The sequence below is a fragment of the Lolium perenne genome, chromosome 7 (assembly GCF_019359855.2).
Source record: "Lolium perenne isolate Kyuss_39 chromosome 7, Kyuss_2.0, whole genome shotgun sequence".
NCBI lineage: Eukaryota > Viridiplantae > Streptophyta > Magnoliopsida > Poales > Poaceae > Lolium > Lolium perenne.
The window spans coordinates 277,795,291-277,817,648 of NC_067250.2; the positions used below are offsets into that span (position 1 = coordinate 277,795,291).

General features: G+C 45.0%; 1 protein-coding gene across 1 annotated transcript; it reads right to left on the minus strand.

Moving 5' to 3' along the window:
• Nucleotides 1-4,134: 4,134 nt before the first annotated feature.
• LOC127325864 (thylakoid lumenal 16.5 kDa protein, chloroplastic) lies at nucleotides 4,135-12,121 on the minus strand. The gene is made up of 4 exons (XM_051352696.2): nucleotides 11,650-12,121; nucleotides 4,743-4,882; nucleotides 4,561-4,633; nucleotides 4,135-4,483 (listed from the first exon to the last, which is right to left on the minus strand). Exons 1-4 carry the CDS (start codon nucleotides 12,020-12,022, stop codon nucleotides 4,374-4,376), a joined length of 696 nt encoding a protein of 231 aa, XP_051208656.1. The 5' UTR covers nucleotides 12,023-12,121; the 3' UTR covers nucleotides 4,135-4,373.
• Between the last annotated feature and the right edge of the window lie 10,237 nt (nucleotides 12,122-22,358).

Below are 22,358 nucleotides of genomic sequence, written 5' to 3' on the forward strand. Positions count from 1 at the left end.
GGTTGAAGCAAAAAGACTTGATGATGTTCATAAATCTAACCCTGCTAGTTTTCTTCCTATTGACATTAGTCTATTTGTGAAAGAAATGAGAGTAGGGTTAGAGGATAGGGATGAGGTTTTGTCTGATCAGGAGGATCACATTAGTAATGTACCTGATGAAGATGAACCTTGGACACTAGTCCATAGTAGGAAAAGGGGGAGATGGAAGCTGATTTTTAAAAATGGTGGTAGCTCTAATTTGGAACTCTAGAGGCTTAAATAGGCCTGATAAGCTCACCAGAGTGCGTGATCTCATTAGAGAGACATGCCCTGATATTATTTGTTTATCTGAATCCAAAAAAGAGGATTTCTCTAGTCTACAGCTGCAACAACTAGATCCAGGCGGAGATTCTCTTGGAACTGGTTACCAGCTGTGAAGACTGCTGGAGGTATCCTTGTTGGTATTAGCATTGAGTTGTTTGATATAGTTAAGTGGGATATTTTTACTTATTGTGTCTCTGTGCAAATAAAAGCAAAGAGGGACAATGTTATTTGGAGAGTCATTGCTATGTATGCCTCTGCTTATGAAGAGCATAAATTAGATTTTATCAATGAGCTGCATAATGTCTTTGCTTGCTGGAATGGTCCTACCTTAATTGGTGGTGACTTCAATCTCATTAGAGAAAAAAGTGAAAAAAACACTGGTAACATCAACCAACATTCTCTTGGGCTAATAACCAAGATAATTTGGTCATGGCCTTGTTAGATAGAGTCTTTGTGTCTACTTGTTGGGATGCTTTATTCCCTGCTAGTAGTTTAGCTTCAAAGCCCAGAGTTGGTAGCGATCATACCCCTCTTATTGTGGACACTGGTGCCTTGAAAATTTCTCATGTTAAGCAATTTAGATTTTAAAAATGGTGGCTTAAGGTTGAGGGTTTTGAACAAGTGGTTGCCAAGTTCTGGCAAGCCCCCTGCCATCTTCAAAATTCTCTTGATAGGTGGCAATTTAAAATGAGGAATACTAGGAAATGTTTAAAAGGTTGGTCAGCCAACATTGAATCTACCCAAAGGAAACTCAAACAAGGGTTGGTTGCCGAATATGACCTGCTTGATATTATCTCTGATTCTCAAAGTTTATCACCTGCTTCTAAAGATAGAATGAAGAATATTTCTGTTGAACTTACTAAAATATGGAGTAATGAGGAAATAAAAGCTAGACAAAGGTCTAGAGAAAGATACATTTTAGAAGGGGACTGTAACACTGCTTACTTCTATTATGTAGCAAATCAGAGGAGGAGGAAGAAGTAAATCAATCAGTTGCAAGGTGATGCAGGGATGGTTGAAGACAACAAAGGTATGTTAGATATTGCTGTCAAATATTATAAGGACCTTTTTTGCAAAGAACCTTGCCTTGATATTGATTTGATGGATGATTTTTGGGACCCTGAGGATATGGTGTCCCAAAAACATAATGATATGCTTGATGCTGCCTTTTCTGAAAAAGAGGTCGTAAAAGATGCAATCTTTGGCTCTTATGCTGAGGGAGCTCCTGGACCTGATGGTTTTTCTTTTATTTTTTATCAACACTTTTGGGAGCTCATTAGAGCTGATTTCATGGCTATGGTGAAGGATTGGAATGAGGGAAAACTAGATCTTTTTAGATTGAATTTTTCTCTCTTGACTTTGATTCCAAAGGAACCTGATGTTGTAACTATACAGAAATTCAGACCCATTGCCTTAATCAATTGCAGTTTTAAGATTTTCTCTAAGTGTGCCACTAATAGGCTGGGTGTGGTTAGTGAAGAACTTATCTCTCCTAATCAAACAACCTTTATTAAAGGGAGATACATAGTTGAGAGTGTTGTCTCTTCTCATGAAGTGATTCATGATGCAGTCCATCAGGGGCAATCTGGGTTTATTTTTAAACTTGATTATGAAAAGGCCTATGGTGGGATGGACAGAGATTTCCTTTTGAGAGTTATGAGGATGAGGGGTTTTAACCCTAGATGGATGTCTATCATTGAGGGGCTCTTGCATAATGGATCTGTTGGTGTTAGGATTAATGACTGTAATAGTCAGTTCTTCCTCACCAGTACAGGTGTCAGACAGGGGATCCTATATCCCTCATTCTTTTTAATTTTATGGCTAATGTTTTCACTATGGTCTTGTCCAAAGCTGCTGGTGGTAGACAGATAGCTGGACTCATGCAAGAGCTAGGAGGGGGGTCATTAGTATGCAGTATGCTGATGATACTCTACTCTTCCTAGAAAATAGTTTGCACTCTGCCATAAATTTAAAATGGATCATGGCTTGTTTTGAGCATATGTCTGGTATGAGAATCAATTTCCATAAATGTGATATAGTCCCTATTAATGTGGATGAGTGTGATGCACAACTTATTGTTCAATCCTTGAGTTGTAAAATGGGGGATTTTCTTATGCAATATCTAGAAGTTACCCTACATCACAGCAAGCTTAAGAGATAGGGTATACAACATGTTGTTGACAAGATCCTCAAGAGAGCTACTGGTTGGAGAGGGAAGCTTCTTAACCATGCTGCTAAGTTAGAGCTGGTTAGAAGTGTCCTGCCCAGTATTCCTATTTACTTACTTAGTGTGATCAAATTTCCCAAGTGGGCTATTGCCCTTATGAACTCTTAGATGGCTCACTGCCTTTGGGACAACTATGAGGGACACCATAAGTACCACCTAGCTAATTGGGGTTTGGTCACTAGGAAAAAAAAGAATATGGAGGCTTAGGCATTCCTGATCTATCAGAAATGAATATGTGCCTTTTAGCTTCTTGGATTAAAAGGTATCACTTAAATGAGAACAAGTTGTGGAAACAGATAGTGGACAACAAGTATAATGTGGACAATCCTAACTTCTTCTCTTGCTCATCTAGTGGTGCATCTCCCTTTTGGAAAGGGGTTATGTGGGCTGCTAAAGCTGCTAAGATGGGTTATCAATGGAAAGTAGGGGATGGTAGGAATATTAAATTCTGGGAAGATCATTGGTTTGGCTCCTGCTCCCTGGCTATTCAATATTGGGAAGTTTATTTCCTAGTGAATGAACAAAATAAGACCATTGCTGATCTTTGGGATGGGTCTTCTCTGAAAGTGACCTTTAGGAGATGCTTTGACCATAGATTGATGATGCAATGGCTGGAAATTCAATAAATAGCTCAAACTATCACTTTGAATAATATGAAGGATGGTTTGATTTGGATGTGGGAAGCCAGTGGATTATATAGTGTGAAATCCATGTATGTTGTAGTTAATTTTGGAGGGATTAAACCTATTGATATTCACTGTGTTTGGAAAATCAAAGTACCCCCAAAAATTCATTTCTTCCTTTGGTTGCTTTTCCACAATAAGCTACTCTCTAGAGATAACTTGGTCAAGAGACAAAGTGTTGATGATTTAACTTGTGTTTTTTGCAATGAAGTGGAATCTTGTCAATACCTTTTCTTTGACTGTTTGGTTGCATCCAATATCTAGAAAGAAATTGTTGTAGCCTTGGGTCTTAATCTTAAGATTTCAAGCATGCATGACATTACATCTCTTTGGAATGAAAAGAAAAAGAATAATAAATATAATATGATGTTTGTTGCTATATTGAGAACTATCTGGATTACCAGAAACGATCAAGTTTTCAATCGGTCTCAATGGATTGGCATGCAGGGGTTGTAGAGACGCTTGGCTTGCAGTTGTGCTCAGTGGAGAATCCTGCTGAAGGAAGAAGGAAGAGAAGAGCTGACAATGTTGCTGAGCAGGGTGGAGATGTTGGCTCGGCTGCCACCACTGCTATCGTGGCCGGAGCCTGGCTGCCTCCTCAGAAGAAGGCAAGATCCACTCTGGAGGTCTGTGACATGAACAGCACGAGGAGGTTTAGCCTGATGCTGATCACAGCTGAAAACTTGGCGAGGACCTTGGAAGCTAATAACCTAATTCTGGTGGGTGATGGTGCATGCTTCAAAGTCATGGACTGTCCTTGAGCTAGCCTGGAGGGTGCTGTTGCTTTTGGGTCTCAAAACTGGTCTCCTTAAAAACTTGTGTTGTCGCCTGTTTTAACCTCTGTTTTGGGTGGTCTGTAGCCTAAAAAACCTTCGTGCTTTGATCTGTGTTTTGTACGAAGGGGAAAATAAAAAAACTGAATGATGTAAGTTGGTTGGATGGTTTCAATATATTTGGAACCGGGGTGTGGTGCCCTGTTTCTCTAAAAAAACAATACCCTCTCAGAAGATTCACAATTGCAGAACCCACAAATCCTTCACGAGCAAAACGTTTTTTGCATTTTTGTTGCGACTTTTGAGAGGAATTTGGATCCAGGGCTTGAAGAAAAACATCATCGTCCGGGTAGGCACTCGTCAGACAACTTTCTCATCTCAGAACATTCAGAATCCTTTGAGCTTGCCTGTCAGCCCCGCCAGGGACACCCATTTCTCCAGCGCCGTTGCCGATGACACAAACGCTGACTTGGAGGACCCGATGTCACTCTTGCTCACTGACAAACAAGAATGGAGATTACAATGCAACCGAGATGATGTTCACTAGCAACCCATCTCTGAAGTGCATGTGTACCTGATGCGAATAAGGAGGCCAACGAGGAGTTGAAGCTATCAACTGCACTCTTCTCCTCACTGCTTGAGCTGAACTGTTGCGCACATACATTGATTGAAATCAGATGACAATACACTTTGCAAAGAAACAGAACGCATCAAATCAACAGTAAGTATATATGCCTTTTGTAATCCAGAGCTTACCTTGGAGAAAGCTCCATTGACGTTTTGTACCCAGGGGGCGTCCGAATCTGAGCCGAGGATGTCGCCGGCGGCGCTTAGGTCGTCCTTGTCAATGGCCTGCCCAACCTTGCTCAGCTTATACACGAGGTCCTGCAAATATCCTGTGGTTAAGAATTAATTCCTAGTATTGTTTTACAGATTGTACCAAAAAATGGTAATGTAAAATATAGATCCGATAATTCACGACACGTTGCGTTGTAGATGCACATTTCTACATGGCCACATGATGTGTGGGCGCATCATGATTTTTGTTAGGGCATGTACGTAGAATGCTAGAGAAGGCTCCACATCATCCAGAGAAAATAATAAATATAAGTCGTACAATACATTGTTTTTTGTTATCATCTCTAGCAATTAATGCTAATTAATTAATTTATACGAACACCACCGGGAACTATTCATTCCTGAGGCACCTGTAGCTAATTGTTAGAGTATTGGCGTTTGGTTTTGTGTATGTTGAGCTACTGAATGGGATTTACGGACTCCTACCGTGATGCAGTACTTCTTTTGTGAGTTCATGGCTGTTTTTGTAGTTCAGTAAAAATTACTACTCAAGTTACCCTTACTGAAGAGCGTAAGTTGCCACCGTTGTTTAATTGTTGGGTCAGTAGCAGCAAATATTGATGTGAACTCAGCTATTCTGGAGTTTATCTAGCAATTAATAATTAATTAATTTATAGTACAAAATTAATTCACTAAAAAAGACATATGACAATGTATAAAATAGTCTCTTTTTATTTTTCAAGAGATCATCTCTTAGCTCTCAAGTAAAGACAATCTTCTTTTTTAATATCTATCTCTTCCAACTAGTGGTGTAATCTGATTGGATTTTGCCTTTACCGTATCCTATACCATATTTTCTCAACGAATTTGGAGCGGATCGTGTAATAACCGATAGCGGATTCAAATATGGATATACGAGAAACCACAGAACGGAAATGGAGCGGAAATAATTGAATATGTGTAAGGTTGGGGCGATAACACCGACACATGGTTAAATAGCCAAGCGTCCTAACAGATTTGGACTCCATATTAGATAGAGAGACTATGTGATTAAGGTATTGCTTAACGAATGAACTTGGCAACTCATTGTCTACTATAAACATGCTATATTAGTTTTGTTATTTCTGATGAAAATCAGATTATTCGGATAAAAACATCGGATAATTATAAATAATTGTCGGATAAAGATATCTAGATGTTATTTCACGTACTACCATATCCTATATCGTATCCAGTATCAAGTTCGGAATCAGATATCCTTATCCGTCTGATTACTTCAAATCGGATATGGATTCTCTAAAACAGATTCGGAAACGAATACGGTGTGGAAATTAGCCTATTCATTTACACCCTACCTCCAACTAAGTAAAAAATCGTGCGTGGCAACTCTAAGTGAAAACTGATGCCATCGTACCATTAAATAGTTTGCTGATTATTTCAACACGTGAGAGACAACTATTTAACCAAGCTATGCTGGCCAAACAAGGTTGGAGACTCCTAACTAAACCGGAATCATTATGTGCACGAGTGTTGAAGGGTAAATACTTCCCAAATTCTGACTTTATGGAGGCGAGGAAGAAGAGGAATGCATCTCACATTTGGAATGCGATCTTATTTGGTAGAGAGGCACTGACAGATGGCCTGATCAAACGGCCAGGCGATGGTTCAACAATTCGGGTGTGGGACGACCCTTGGATCCCTAGCAACTATAACAAAAAGCCGTTAGCCCGGGATCCAGCCGCTACGGTTACGATGGTTAGTGAGTTAATGGTCGATCAAGAGGCTAGCTGGAATACTGAAAAGCTTGAGGAGCTCTTTATCCCCTCAGACGTGTCTGCCATTCAAGCTATACCCATCGGACGTTTCAGTGAAGATTTCTGGTCCTGGACGTTGGAGAGCTCGGGCAATTTCAGTGTACGATCGTGTTACCGGTCTATTGCTATGAAGTCGAGAGTGTTTGCCAACACATCTTCATCAGATCAGGATGAGAATAGATATTGGAAAAAGTTGTGGAAACTCGAAGTTCCACCAAAGGTACGCAACTTCTGGTGGCGGGTCATTAATGGATATATCCCATGCCGACAACTTCTTAAGAGGAGGCATATGGAGGAAATTGCACATTGTATCACATTTGGAGCGGAGGAAGAATCGATATTTCATGCGTTTTTCCAATGCACCTGGGCGAAACTGTTCTGGAAAGAGCTTAAGGAGGCAGCTCGGATCAAGATCCCAGACTTACACCCTGATTCATGGGCTATTGATTTAATCAAAGGCTCGAGAATTTGCTCGGAGAGTGCCTCCGTCATTTTATGTGGGTGCTGGGCAATTTGGACGGAACGAAATTCATTATGGCATGGAGAAAGTTCCCGTTCGGTGGCAGCGTCAGTGAAATGGGCACTGGATATTACATATGATCTAGCCCAACTGGGCAAGACCAAACCACCGATAGCACCTAAGGATAAACCGGTCTGGAAGAAACCGAGAGAAGGAACAGTAAAAATCAATGTGGATGCAGGATTTATCGAGATGGATAGACAAGGTACTACAGGACTGGTTGTTCGAGATCACAGGGGCCAATTGTTACTAGGCCAGGCGTTGTGGTACGAACATGCCGCTAATTCGTTGATTATGGAGGCTCTGGCGGTACGTGATGGGGTGCAGCTCGCAATTGATCGAAATCTTTCATCGGTAGAGATTGAAACCGATGCCAAAGTGGTGTTGAACCAGTTGGAAGATCCTGGGGGAAGTAGATCAGAAATTACTTCTATTTGCCAGGAGATAAAGGAGCTTAGTGGGTTTATTTCTAGCATTAATTTTAAGTTCATTGGTAGACTAGCAAATGAGGCAGCTCATCTCTGCGCCAAGAGTGCTAGTAGTAATAGGAGAAGGTGTTTGTGGATTAATTATAAGCCACCCTTCTTAGAGAATGTCCTGTTGAAGGATTGTAATCCCATTACATAATCAATGAAGCTCCGTTTGATCGCAAAAAAAAAAAAAAATACAAGCATCAAGGAAATCAAATCTCAATCGTTCTCAACTGTTAGTTGTTTTTTTACGTACGTGAGCAAGACCCGTGCCAATACGATGCCCTGTTGGATAATTCGGTGTACACCAAATACTCTTTTTTTTTTTTGCGAAACACAGTACAATCAAAGACGCTCATACATACGCGCACACACTCACCCCTATGAACGTACACACGCACACCCTACCCCTATGAGCACCTCCAAGAGACTGCGTTGAAGAACTTATCCGGCGGGTCTTGAGATTGACGAAGTCACCACAGGCGCCTCGCTGTCGACGGGAACGTCGCCTCCCACTGAAGAATATTCCGCCTTTATGAGACACCAAAGTGTCAAATCTGGGATTTGAACTCTGGTGGGCTGGGGGTGCCACTGCCCTCCTAACCATCCAACCACAGGTTGGTTCTCTGGTGTACACCAAATACTCCTATGCGCACAAGGCCCATTTGGCACTGAGAGACGAGAAAAATGCAAAATAGTACTGGCAATGGTTTAAAAAATCCACCGTAATTTTTAAATATTATCAGAAAACTATTGCATGTGCATTTTATTGTTTTATAAAACGCTGATATATTATCGGATTTACCTCGTTTGACAGTCTTTCTGACAGAGGAGGGCCACATGCTGTGATGCTGGGATGATGTGGCATGACTGAAGCGGTTGAGGGAGATATCCGTGATACTATTTCTAATTTCTAGGCTCTTTTGTAAAGTTTTGAGGGCTCCACTTGTCAGATCCCTGTCTAAAAAATCTTATATTCTATTTCTGTTTATTTTTTCAATTCCTGAAATGAAAACATCTTTTGTACTACTTCGTTTTTCTCTCATTGGTGTGGCCTGTGGGCGTTGACCCATGCCCACAATGTGGCCGTGGAAGATCATATCCCTCAAAATTTAGGTGGCCGGTTTTGTTGTGCCGAGCCGGATAATAAGCAGGGCATGGGAGGTCCGTAAAGTTAAAGGAAGCGTCCGCCATGGAGTAAAAGTCGGGTGGAAAAAAATGGACCTACTAAAATAAGGTGAATCAAAGTGCCAGGTATGGAAACAAATACGATCAGGAAAATTCGCACCGTTTTGACTAAAATACTCTGAACCAAGCAGGGCCTAAATTAATGAGAGAGAAACTCAGGCACACGGCACCTTACCGGAATACCGGCCAGCGGATAGAGTTAGTTTGTTCCGGTTTAAATCACCATGTGCGATCGAGGATCATGGCCAGCGCCCGGAGTGGGGCACGCACGCGCATGTGATGGAAATCCCCAAGAGGTATAGACGGGGGGACTGAATGATCCTTACGGTCATTGCACTAGCTGCATATGTGATGCGCTCTTCTTGCCCGGTAATCTTGATCGTCCTTTCTGAGAGAATTGGCTATGACGTGTGTATCTATCTGTCCAACATACCGATATGATTACAGATTCCACCATCTACGATAGGCTAAAAATCATAGTTTCCCGAGGTGATGGAAATTGACTGCAAAATATACATGAGCGCGGAGCTAGCTAGCGCCTAAACCTGCGATGAGCGTTTCCTATGTGATGGAATTGGCTACAAAATATACACAATCGCGCGGGACGTCCACCCCTACGAAGCTAGTCGACCACGGTTGCATGTAAAACATTGATGTACCTTCTACGTGTCTATAAATCCCGCCATCAAATAGAGGCTAAGACCAGTGTACCCTCTAAGACCATGTACCAAGGAGTCAAACCATCAACATTGATCTTGCTCCTCACAAGGAGGCATGATCAATCATGCATCTAGAGGTGCTGCCGGCCGAAGGCCGGGGCGCTGAAGGGGGAGACGGGGATCTTGCCCTCGACTATGGCTCCCGGCTCCTAGCACGGCCGCATGGTAGGAAGGTTGCCATGTTGGGATTGCCGGGGTAGAGGCCGCTGCTCGGCGACGCTCTCTATCCCCGACGCGTCTCCCCCTTGGTCGGCGACTCCGGCAGTCGCTCCTCCGTCCGTGGCGGTGGGTGCCTCTCGGGATCTGGCGGCGGCGGCCTTCGGTGCTAGAGGTGATGCTGGTGGTGGTCTCGGCGGGGGCCCTGGACGCCGGAGCGGCGGCTCTGGATGGTGACAGCGCCGTCGTCTTCTTTGCGGCGAGCGGTGGCCGTGAGTGCTAGCCCGCAGCCCTGGCCATGTGGGCGGCAGGGTGGCGACGAGTGTCGGTGAGGCGTGTGAGGTTCTCCGTCGACCCTCGATGCCAGATCTAGGGAGATCTCCATCGCTGACTGGTGAAACTCTTGTCCTCCAGGTTGATCTGCGACCTCGTCGGCTGGATGGTGGTGGGGTTTCCAGGACCAGGGGAAACCCATGGCCGGCGGTGGCCACGACATCGTCGACGCCCTTGGCGCCTGTTCCCTTCTTGCAGGCTTCGTTGAGGTTCCCCTTCCCTCTACCCACCCCCTGCCATGGGTGAAAACCCTAACCCCTACGTGGGCGATGGCGGCGGCTCGACGTCGTTCCCCTTCTTAAAGGCATCGCCTGGGGCTGCAGGGATGGTTGTCGAGTCTCTGGCTATTGGTGGTGGTGCTTGGCAATGCTTCTTGTGTGGCGACGACCCTGGTTTCGGAGACTGCATGCTCCTGTCTAGTGGTAGTGGTTGTTCCTTGTCTGCCGGTCTTCCAGTTGAGCCTGCGTTCTGCAGCTTACGTGTTCTCGGTGTTGGTGAGGTATCTAGCGCGGCAGCAGGCCTTTATCTCTTCTATGAACTTTGGTTCGACTTTTCTCTGGAGTGTTCTTGGGGGAATCTCTCTGCCCGCCGACGGTGCGGCGCCCTTCGATCCGGGGTGAGAGGGAAGGGTCCTTCTTCGGAGTCAGAGACCGTGAGTGAGTCTTCATGTGTTCATCTGGAAGCGATGCAAGCAGTTCTTCCGTTGTTGATGCCTCCCTCTATCCCTGCTCCTCTTGGTGGCGGCATTCGAGAAGACGATGATCTTGGCGTCTGAAGCGAAGCTTTCTTTCTTATCATTTGTTTGCTTTTATCGTTGTGTGGCCTGTTAGCTATGTATGCGTTGTAAGCATTCGCTGGTTTCGTGGCTTTATTAATTCAAAGCTGGGCTTAAAACTTATGTTTAAAAAAATCATGCATTTACACCGCCCCTCTAGAGAAGGCGAGATCATATATATAATTGATTTTACTTCTACAAGAAAGCAAGATTAATATATTTAACAAGCATTGTCCAACATGCTGTCTCTGAATTTTCTACAACGACACATCTTAGCCGAGTGCCCATTAAGACAAAGGCTATAAACACATGATTAACATCATGTCTAGTGCTGACAAGGCTAGACAATACCAAGTGTATAGGAAACCATTTCACTACTCTATCTACATGTCCCAAACCCACGGGATCGGGCACAAGCGTTGCTGGTCATACCAACATGAAGATAGTATACATGCCCGGGTATCGGCGAAACAAAGCCACCACGACATATTTTCACAAATACCACAATGCATATGGATGAGGGCAACTTACCTCATTTGGCTTGTCCCTGTACATGTAATTAACCCGATGCTTGCAAACGCATCGTGAATCAATGAACTACGCAGTCTTCTATGTCAGATAGTCCATAAGGACGATACAGAAGGCAAGAAAAGATATAATCCTACTGAAACATGCAATGTGTATTTGTACAATGTAATGATATAAATAAAATGCAGTGTTACTTATATGGTGCTTTATGTTTCTTTATTTGCTTATTTAATTTTTTTTATTTTCATGCACTCCCATAATTTGTACTATAACGTACACATATAGTAAAACCCCGACATCCTAGAAGCAAGTTTCACTATTTTTAGCCGAAACACTTATTTGTGCTAGTCAATCCGGCTGACCTGTCTCGGCGGTGGAGGAGTTGATGAGTCCCTGCTTTTGCAGACGCTTCTTCTTGTCCTCCTTGACACGCTCCAGCAGCTCCAGGTCGTCGTCCGCCTCTAGGATGGCTGCCCGCGCGGCCCCGGCGCCGGCCCCGGCGGCGGCAAGCGCGGCCAGCAGGCACGACGTGATGCCCCGGCGCCTCCCGATGAGGACGATGGCGTCGCGGTCCTGGCATTTGCTGCTCGACACGGCCACCGCTCTGAACGACGACGTGTGTTTCTTGGGAGCAGGATATAACAGCTCCTGAGTGGCCACCGCCGACGATGACGACTTGGACGTCGCCACGCCGCACCCGGCGAGCGTCCATGCTTCGGTTACCATGGCCACCATCCGGTCGAGAGATTTCTTGTTCTCTCGAGAAACTATTAGTGCAAAACAATGGCGTTGGATGGGAATTGGAATGAGATTCTTGAGACGTGTGGCGTGGCAGCCGGTACGTCCAAATGCGTATGTTCCCCTTATCCTCACGATCTTGCCGCGATCGTCACAGCCACACACGGGTTAGCCTCACTCAGTCGACCCGGTACGTGCATACCCAAAGCGGCCTGACCTCACGTGTGCGCTCAGCACCGGTCGCGGTGAACACGCGAACGTTTCACCTAACAAGGACTCTGATAACTCTAGCTGCACACTGTGGCATTAGAGTATCACGTGGTAAAAAATAGTATTCCCCTTAAAAATTGTTCTTGGCTCTCTATGTGACCAGGCTACACAAGGGAGTCCGAGTTGTATTCTTCCTCTTTGCTGCCTTGTTCGGCAAACATGCTCCCTCATCGACGACCCCACCGTCCAAGGAACTTGAGTAAGTATCGACATGTCTGTCAATGATTTCTGGTGATCTCGGGTTAACATGCAAAGAGGCAGGGGCGGAGGGAGGGGGGGGGCGAGCAGGGGCTAGACCCCCCCCATGGAATCGCCCCCCCTAACGATTCAGTGTACGTATTAGTAGCAGTTAACTCCCTAATTGACGCTATAATCGCTCATTAGTACTTGTAAGGCCCACCCCTACTAGCTATTCTCGTGTATTCAGCCCAGCAATCAGCCCAGTCTAGGCTTGGAGCTCGATTTCCGCTTTGTTTGCCCAGGCCGAATGGCGAGTACTTACCATTGTCTAATCGTTTCCTTACTTAAAACAATAAATCTGATTCGTCTCCCCCGATCGATCCGCGATGGAGCCTGCCGCCGCTCGCCGCTGCTCGCAAAGCTACACCAAACAGTACACAGGGTTTAGCAATGATGTTCTCCTTGCCGCTTTGTAGAAGAGTTGATCAGGCCGAGAGTCGAGTGCTCTGGTGCCGGCGTGCCGCACCGTCGTCGACCTCCCCGCTTATACTTGCTCAACCACTTAAATCTGGAGGTATGTTGTATCAGTATGTCACTCTTATTTGTTCACGTGTGCGCACAACTATCACACCTAGTAGAAGTGCTAGCATAGCCGATCAGCAATGATTTACCTTTCAACGTTTCAAGCCTGATGAAGTGCTAGTATAGAAGTCCAATAATTTTATCTATAATCTGTCTATGCATGAATAGTTAGTCTTGTTACATGTTCTGAATTTGTTAAGTGTCCGATACTGATTCAACAAGGATAATCTTGAAAGATTATTTAAGCAAATAAAACTATGTGTAGTAGCTTGCTCGACCCCAAAAAATTTCTTGGCTTCGCCAGATCCTCGCCCCCCCTATACGTAAATCCTGGCTCCGCCCCTGCAAAGAGGTGGCGAGATCCTCATCAAGGCCATCAAGCCCGCCTAGTCCCTTGCAGGCACGGAATCATTGCCATATATTACCCGCCAACCAGTTTTGTATGCAGATGCGACCAGATACAAGTTTTTGTGCCTCTCCGTTGGACGAGGTTTGTCTCTTAAAACTATTTCCTTGTTCACAATTACCATATGTTCTAGGTTTAATTAAAGTTAAATTCTATGAAGTTTAACTAAAAATATAAGACAAATACTAATATCTAAAACATAAAATTAGTAATATTAAAATCAACTTGAAATGTATTTTTATATTATGTAAATTTGCAAATATGAATGTCGATATTTTTCATTACATCTTTAGTCAAATTTTAGAAAAAATGACTTCGACTAAAGCAAAGACGTAGGTTAAATAAAAACAGAAGGAGTATTAACAGCTAGCAAGTTTCTTTACGCGATGTAAGATTGAAAGAGCATGAAATAGTCAACAAGATTTACGCTCAAATCCTAATCACATGAACATGCAAATAATTCTGGTTTGCATATTTTGGCATTAGACATGTGGTAAAAATAGACGTCTCAACTTTATCTACATATGAATGTAACTCTAACTAAAATGCATCTAGATACATTCGCATCTAGACACAAGTGAGACACCTATATTTTTAGAAGGAGGGAGTACTAACTTTTTGCAGAGTTTGCTACGGTTCCTTTGAGAAAATCCTCACTTTGTTTTGTCTTCGGTCCTGTCATGTTACATTAATTCTATATTCGCACCTAGCTTCTTCTGCTTAAGTTACCACGTTAGGAAGACATACAGATGCCGAACTAGAAACGTGTCCACCACGGGCGTCAGTTACACTACGGTGATAGGTGTGGTCGAGAAAAAATATCTAGGGTTTCCTCGTAGGCACGAGCAGACACAGCGCCCCTTTTATCCGGCGTACGCCCAGGCTTCGGCTTCGCCCAAGTCTCTCCGCGACTGAGGAAATAAATTCGTGAGCATGAGTTAAAACTTGCACCTCTCGCGTTGGAAAAAGAAATACAGTACTACGTATTAAACACGGACGTTGTATTGTACGGCGACCAAAAACTGGACGGGTCACGTTGGCCCCCATTCAGGTAGATTCTGGGAACTGGGATGACGAGGAATTGAGGATCAGTCAATCGTCACCGTTTCTTCGACTCCTATCCTTTCCATATATGACAGCCTGCTAGCTTTGTGCGCAACACGCCTCTCTGCGCGTCTCTGGCAAGCTTTCTCTGTCTCCTAAAACTAGTAGCGGGTCCAAGAGTCTCTGGTGATTTCATGGAATGGTAGTTAATGGTTTGTGGAATCGTCAAGAAATGTCTCAAGCCAGAGATGACGATCGAGCTGGAGCTACAACACATTTGGATCCGTCCGAAAGGAACTAAAATGCTGAGAGCGGAGATGGATCAAGTTAAAGTATAGGCTCTTGTTTCTGCTTCATCACAACCGGCCCGGAACATCAAACTGAAACTACATGCAGTGTACACAAATGAGGAGATCATGAGACAGACTCGCCGCAAGACTAGCTAAAATCAGGTGACCGTAACAACAATTTTGTTTCTTCTAAAATCAAGCTTCTCACCGGAGGCAGGAAATACGGCCACGTTTCCGAAAAGAGCTGAATGTTAAACTATGCCTTGTAAACTTATATGTCATGTATAGAAGTGTGAACCTAGGGAGACACGGGGGTGACCAAGCCGATGCTTCCAACCCCATCCTCACCGTCCTCCGTCCCCCCTCGCCATTGCTGGTAGTCATCGCTGGGCAAAGCCTGGGCGGAGCCGGCGGCGGGGCTTCTCCCCTCGGGTGGTGACCCCTTCTCCCACATAGGCGGCGGCGGTGGTCCGGCGGATCTCGGCGGCGTGGTGCCACGGTGGTCAGGCGGCCTCAGCGTGACGACGATGGATGAGGGGCTCCCTTGCCCGAAGGCATGGCCCCTATCATGGTGTCGTCGCTGTCGGATCCAGGTCTGGCCAGGGCCTTGGGCATGGGAGGGCTCTCGGATCCAATGCCATTGCTGATCGAAGGGGCGTGGTGGCGCTTCGCGGCGCCTGCCTAGCAGCAAGGTGGTGTCGGCGGCTGCAGGCTCGGCGGTGATGACTGTGGTGGTGCCAGTGGTAGTCAACGCCTATCTCCTATGATGGTGTTCCTCTCTTGTCGGCGTTGGCCGGTGGCTCAAGTCGGTGGCTTTCTTCGTTGCTTTCCTTCTCCAATCAAGCTCGGGCATATTCGTGGTCATGGTGTATGGCCGAGGTGAAAGTCCTGCTCAGCGGTGGCTGGCCGAACACAGCGACGCATCGCCGTTTCCTTCTTGGAGGCTTTTTCATGGCCTTCACCGTGTCTTCCCTCCCCTCAGATGCTGAGGGAAACCCTAGGTGTGGTGACCAGACTAGGCGGTGGTGGTACCATGATACGTCTCCAACGTATCTATAATTTCTTATGTTCCATGCTAGTTTTATGACAATACCTACATGTTTTATTCATACTTTATATCGTTTTGATGCATTTTCCGGAACTAACCTATTAACAAGATGCCGAAGTGCCAGTTCCTGTTTTGTGCTGTTTTTGGTTTCAGAAATCCTACAAAGGAAATATTCTCGGAATTGGACGAAATCAACGCCCAGTATCTTATTTTTCCCGGAAGCTTCCAGAGCACCGAAGAGGGGCCAGAGGGGAGCCAGGGGGGCCCCACCCCACAAGGCGGCGCGGCCAAGGGGGGGGGCGCGCCCCCTATGGTCTGGCTCCACCAGGACTCCTCCGAGGCTGCCCTTCCGCCTACTTAAAGCCTCCGTCGTGAAAACCCTAAAGGAATAAGCCACGGGACGAGAAAAGTTACGCAGCCGCCGCCATCGCGAAGCCAAGTTCGGGGGACAGAATTCTCTGTTCCGGCACGCCACCGGGACGGGGAATTGCCCCCGGAAGGCATCTTGATGACCCACAAGTATAGGCGGTGTATCGTAGTATCTTCGATAAATAAGAGTGTCGAACCCAACGAGGAGCAGAAGGTGTTGACAAGCAGTTTCGATGAAGGATTCACTGTAAATGCTCACAGACAAGTATTCAGGGGGTTTTGATATAGCAGATGAAATAAGTACAAGTAAGTAAAGTGCGAGAGAAATAATTGCAGCGAGTGGCCCAATCCTTTTTAGCACAAAGGACAAGCCGGTTTGTTTACTTATAATGACCAAACGTTCTTGAGGACACACGGGAATTTAGTCTAGTGCTTTCGCTTCATATAGCTGATTAATCTTCATTGTTTTGATAAGTGTTGAGTGGGTGAACCTATGCTAATGTACCGCCCTTCCTAGGACTAATACATACTTGTGATTATACCCCTTGCAAGCATCCGCAACTACAAGAAAGTAATTAAGATAAATCTAACCACAGCCTTAAACTCTGAGATCCTGCTATCCCTCCTGCACCGATATACCAACGGGGGTTTAGGTTTATGTCACTCCGGCAACCCCGCAATTGGCAAACGAATACAAGATGCATTCTCCTAGGCCCATAAATGGTGAAGTGTCATGTAGTCGACGTTCACACGACACCACTAGAAGAATAACACCACAACTTAAATATCACAACATTGAATACTAACCAACATAATTCAATACTAACATTTAGACTTCACCCATGTCCTCAAGAACTAAACGAACTACTCACGAGACATCATATGGAACATGATCAGAGGTGATATGATGATGAATAACAATCTGAACATAAGCCTTGGTTCAATAGTTTCACTCAATAGCATCAATAACAAGTAGAAATCAACACCGGGAGAGTTTCCCCTATCAAACAATCAAGATCAAACCCAAATTGTTACAGCGGTGACGAGGTGCAGCGGTGGAGATGGCGGTGATGATGATGATGATGATGGTGATGATGATGGAGATGATGTCCAGCTCGATGACGGTGACGATGGCGTCAATTTCCCCCTCCGGGAGGGAATTTCCCCGGCGGATTTCAGCCTGCCGGAGAGCTCTTTTCTCTCTGGTGTTCTCCGCCCCGCAGAGGCGGCTGTGACTCTTCGTGACTATCCTCTGGGGCTTAGGTTTTCGGGACGAAGATGTACGCGAAGAAAAGGAGGCGAGAGGGGGCTGTGGGCCCCCTCCTCACAGGGCGGCGCGGCCAGGCCTTGGGCCGCGCCGGCCTATGAGGTGGGCCCACCTCGGGTCCCCTCGGCTCCCCCTTCTGGCTCCCTTCGTCTTCTGGAAAAATAGGATTTTTCATATAATTTCCGTCAACTGTTGATCTTCCGAAATATTGCATTCTGACGGTGCTTTTTCCAGCAGAATCCTGGCTCCGGTGCGCGATCCCCAAATAATCATGAAACATGCAAAATAGATGAAATAACATAAGTATCATCTCTAAATATGAAATATATCAATGAATAACAGTAAATTATGATATAAAATAGTGATGCAAAATGGACGTATCAACTCCCCTCCAAGCTTAGACTTCGCTTGTCCCCAAGCGAAACTGAACTCGGTAAACAAGACCACATGTTTATGGAGTGAAGAGTCGATAAATAAAATACGGACAAGAAGCATCATATTCACTCACACAAGGCATTCTAGTAGACAACTTTCTCATATAATTCAACTTGAAACAAGTAGAAGGTAATCACAAATAAAGGTGCATAAGGAATCATAATTGGTGATGGCAAACTTTGTTCTTGGTCAGAGAACAGTTAACAGATTATACTCATCTATTGAGCAGCGCTCTCATATTAAAGCTTATGGTAAACTTGCATACTCAATCATAGTAATCTCCTCATAATCATTGATAACTTTCAAAGCTATATTCATTCAGATAAAATTTGTACTAAACAAGGAAGAGTAAAAGGCATGATGAAATAGATCACCATATAAATCGTTTGATCACAACAACTCAAATGCTTGCTTGAGATGGAGGGAAACAGGTTTACTGACTCAACATAAAGTAAAAGACAGGCCCTTCGCAGAGGGAAGCAGTGATTAAATCATGTGCTAGAGCTTTTTAAGTTTTGAAATCATATAGAGAGCATGAAAGTAAAGTTTTGAGAGGTGTTTGTTGTTGTCAACGAATGGTAGCGGGTACTCTAACCCCCTTGCCAAACAGACTGTGGTGACCCTGCATACCACTGCATGTTGTAGTATGCCAGTCGTTGATATAACATTCACGAAGTACCATTCCGCAAATGTTACATCCCTCAGAGTAGTACAACAGAACATAGCAGGTCCATAACTCATTCACATATTATTACAATTAACATACACAAGTCGTCTCGGAGCTCCTCTTGGGTCCTAAGAGGATTACTCCTGGGTTCGAGGCGAACCCAACTTAACTTACAATACCAGAGTCTCATTAAACTAAACATTTATTTTATCGAGCAGCTAAATAGTAAGAGTTCGTGCTGCTCGGCTACTACTACCCATCAGATATTTCTAGGCTTGTTCTCCTCCGGAAGCCTCCCCGGATCCGTAGACTATGAGATAGTCTACGCCTTCAACTCCTCCTGAGAGGTCTGGTTCCTCGTAGCCGATGATCTCGGCTCCATCATTGCTGTCGTAGTCCTCCTCCAGACGATTCAGACAATCTAAGCATGGGATTTAAGAGTGGTATGAGTACGAGCGTACTCAACAAGTTCATTATAGATAAGAGGTGTTTAATGCACTAGTTACGATATTAGACCAGAAAGTCTAATACCAATGCAAGTTTTGATAAACATTTCTTCAAGAGATTGCTTTTATTTCAAAGAGCTATGTCCGTCAGCCTTCACCGGTTTACTAGAACTTCATGGAGCTCCTTTCCGGCCGCGTTCGCAGTTCCTCAATCCCGGAACAGGGAGTGACAGGTCACAGTTCTTTACACTCTGCAGAGGTGTGTTGCTTTACCCATAAGAGATCTTAACCTTGGTGCCAACCGGGCAGCTTTCCCGTCCACACTTCCTTCGGTGTGAGGCCCGGTATAAGGTCTAGCCAATCATGTTCCTCCGCTACCTCGAACACCCACCCTTTGTTGCATGCCCCGACCCTGGGTCCTCGCCGGTCCCATTATTCCCGTAATTTCAGGGTGGACCCCGACCACGACGACAGTCTGGGATTGAACCAAACTCCTTCGCCGGTAGCTGCAACCCATCATAGACCACATTACCGTGAGGAATTAGAAGGGGATCCCCACCCACCAATTGTTCCGCAAGCGACAGAACCGCTCTACGGTAAGCAACAGCCTATACCGTGGGGAATTAGAAGGGGCTCCCCACCCACCAATTGCTCCGCAAGATACAACCGTCTACGGTAAGCGCATCCGTTGATGAACGAGAGGTGGAAACACTTTTGACTACTCCGTCCCACTCCGGATCTTATGGTTAACACGGGTATTACGGCACAAGAATCACTGGCGACATTTGTTGTTTAATCCTAGATGGATATAAACCCTTGCAATGGAACCTCCACCATATCAACACAATCCATGGTTCCATTGCCCACCACATAGTCATATTCATAGTTATGAAAGTAGTGGTTTTTGATTTTTGTGCAATAGTGATAACCATAATACTTTGCAAGTAATTTGATAAAAATACTCAAATGACATGAGCAAGTGATGAACTTGCCTGAACACTGCAAAGTTTTGCAGTTGGAAGGTATGGACTGACCCTTGTCCTCTGTCTCTGAAAAATAGCATCATTGTCCGATAAGGGCAATGGTTAAAGAAGCAATTATGCATGATTCCATTTTTAGGGTTTGTTCCCCCCTTCCGATGTCGTTATTATTTCATGTAAGAGGTTAATACTAAGAATAATTTGAGGATACTCCATTCCAAGTAAAATACAACCTTGAAATGTTGTCAAGGTGTTTTTTTTTAAGTCCAAATACATTAATGGACTTAATTTCATTTATAGAAAATTAGGTGTGTGATTTAAATGATTATTTAAATCATTAAAATAGGACTTATTCATACTTGTCTTTCAAAATTCTCTTTGATATTTTATTTAAATAGAGAATTTTATGCTGATCATTTTTCATATTTTTAAGTTATTTTTAAGAGCTTTTAATAATTTTCTATTGAATTTCAAAGTTTCATATTTTTGTTAAATTGTAAAAGGTCCTTTTTGCCCCTGGGCCCACCTGTCAGGGTGGCCCAGTGGGTTAACCCTAACCCGAGCCGCTCGTCCGGCTCGGTCGGACGCACCCGTCCCCTTCCTCTCGCGCACGCGCTAACCCTAACTCCTCTCCTCGCTCTCGCGATGCCGTGGTCGCCGCTGCCTTCGCCGAGATTCTTCGGCCGTCTCCGGCTATCTCCGGCGATGAGATGCGGCGGATCTTGACCGCCTGGTGACGGCGCACCAGATCTACGGCATCGATCTGGTCTTCGCCGCCTCCGCTACTCGTCCCCATCTCGCCTGCTCGCAAGGCCGTGGAGTTCCGCGGCGATTCGTCACCGCCGACGCCCCTGGCGTCGCTGCGCCGCCGTGGCTTCGCCTCCGTGTGTGCGACTACCGTGGCACCGCCATGGCCCGGCTTGGCCTGGCGCCGCCGTGCTCCGGCGCGTGCCACCGTAGCCGCCATGGCTACACCAACCTGCTCTGTTCCAAGTAAGTTCCCCGCCTTTCTCTTTCTCCTGTGCCTTTCTTCCTCCTCCTCCAGTGACCCTGGCCATGGCTTCCCTCCTTGTGGAGGTGCTGGCCGTGCTCAGCTACTGTGCTGTTGCTTACTGCTGCGGTGTTGCCTGTGCTACTGCCATGAACTCTGGTTGCTGCTGCTCTTTTACTTTGCTCTATGCACTACTATTGCCTGCTATATTCCTACTGTGGCCTTTCTGGGATTGTTCATGAACATCCAGTGATGCTCATGGCCTGCTGGCTGGCTCCTGTGATCATTATTGCTACTAGGATATCCTGTGTGTGCATAATCTTGTCCCTGGCTTGATCATTATGCATGATCCTTGTAGTATGCAAGTACCAGTGTCTCTGTTCTTGATGCTATCTTCACCAATTACTCAAGTGTATACATTTATGGTGTTCTGGCTTGTTGCTGTGTGGAATTCTTGTAAATTTACAAGTGCCAGTACCCCAGTGTGCTCTTCTGTGTGCTATAATTACATGATTATGCTCAATTGAGCATTGTTGCTGACTTGGCAACTCCATCCCTTGATGGAATGCTTCTGGATACAATCATAAAATGGTTTATGACTTAGTCTGTGATTCAATTGTTGCTTGGATATGTGCCTTGCTTGTGTATTATGATCCAGTGGTTCATCAAGCCTTTGATGTGCTTCTGGATACAATTATAAAGTCATTAATTCAGTTATCTGATTATTCAGTTAGGACTTGGTTGGATTTCTTCAAGAGTGGCTAATTATCGAGAATATGCTTGGCTATGGCTATCTGTAACCAGTGCTAGCAAGCTCAGTTGATCATATGATCATGATTTGCTTGTGAGATATGTTGTTTCCTGTCTGTGCCTCACTGTTGCCCTCTGTGTGATGTGTGTTCATCACACAAGCTTGGCCTGATGTGTGATGGTGCTTGCTCAAGCATCATTTGATGCTTGCAATGATCCATTGGATCATCTGCAAGGCTCTGGTGTTTTGATTACTTGTGTAGTTCATTTATCTGTATTAGCTTGCTTTATTAAATGGATAAATGATGTGAACTGCCTTGCAGTGATGATCATATTAATTAAATTAGCTAGGGCTAGTTGGATGACAACCTCTGGTTGGTACCCTAGCCCTCTACTGAACCCTACTGGGTGATGATGTGGTGGCTTAAGATTTTGGTTATGGGTTGAGGTGGCCCTGGCAGCTCTTTGATGCTGTCATGGGTAGCTCCCCCTCACTGTGGCTTGTTGTGACTTGGTGGATACAACTCTGGCAATCCTCGTTGGATTTCCGGTGCTCTTTCTTTGTTGACAAACTAAAATAGGCACAAGTGCCTATCTGTCTGATGGTT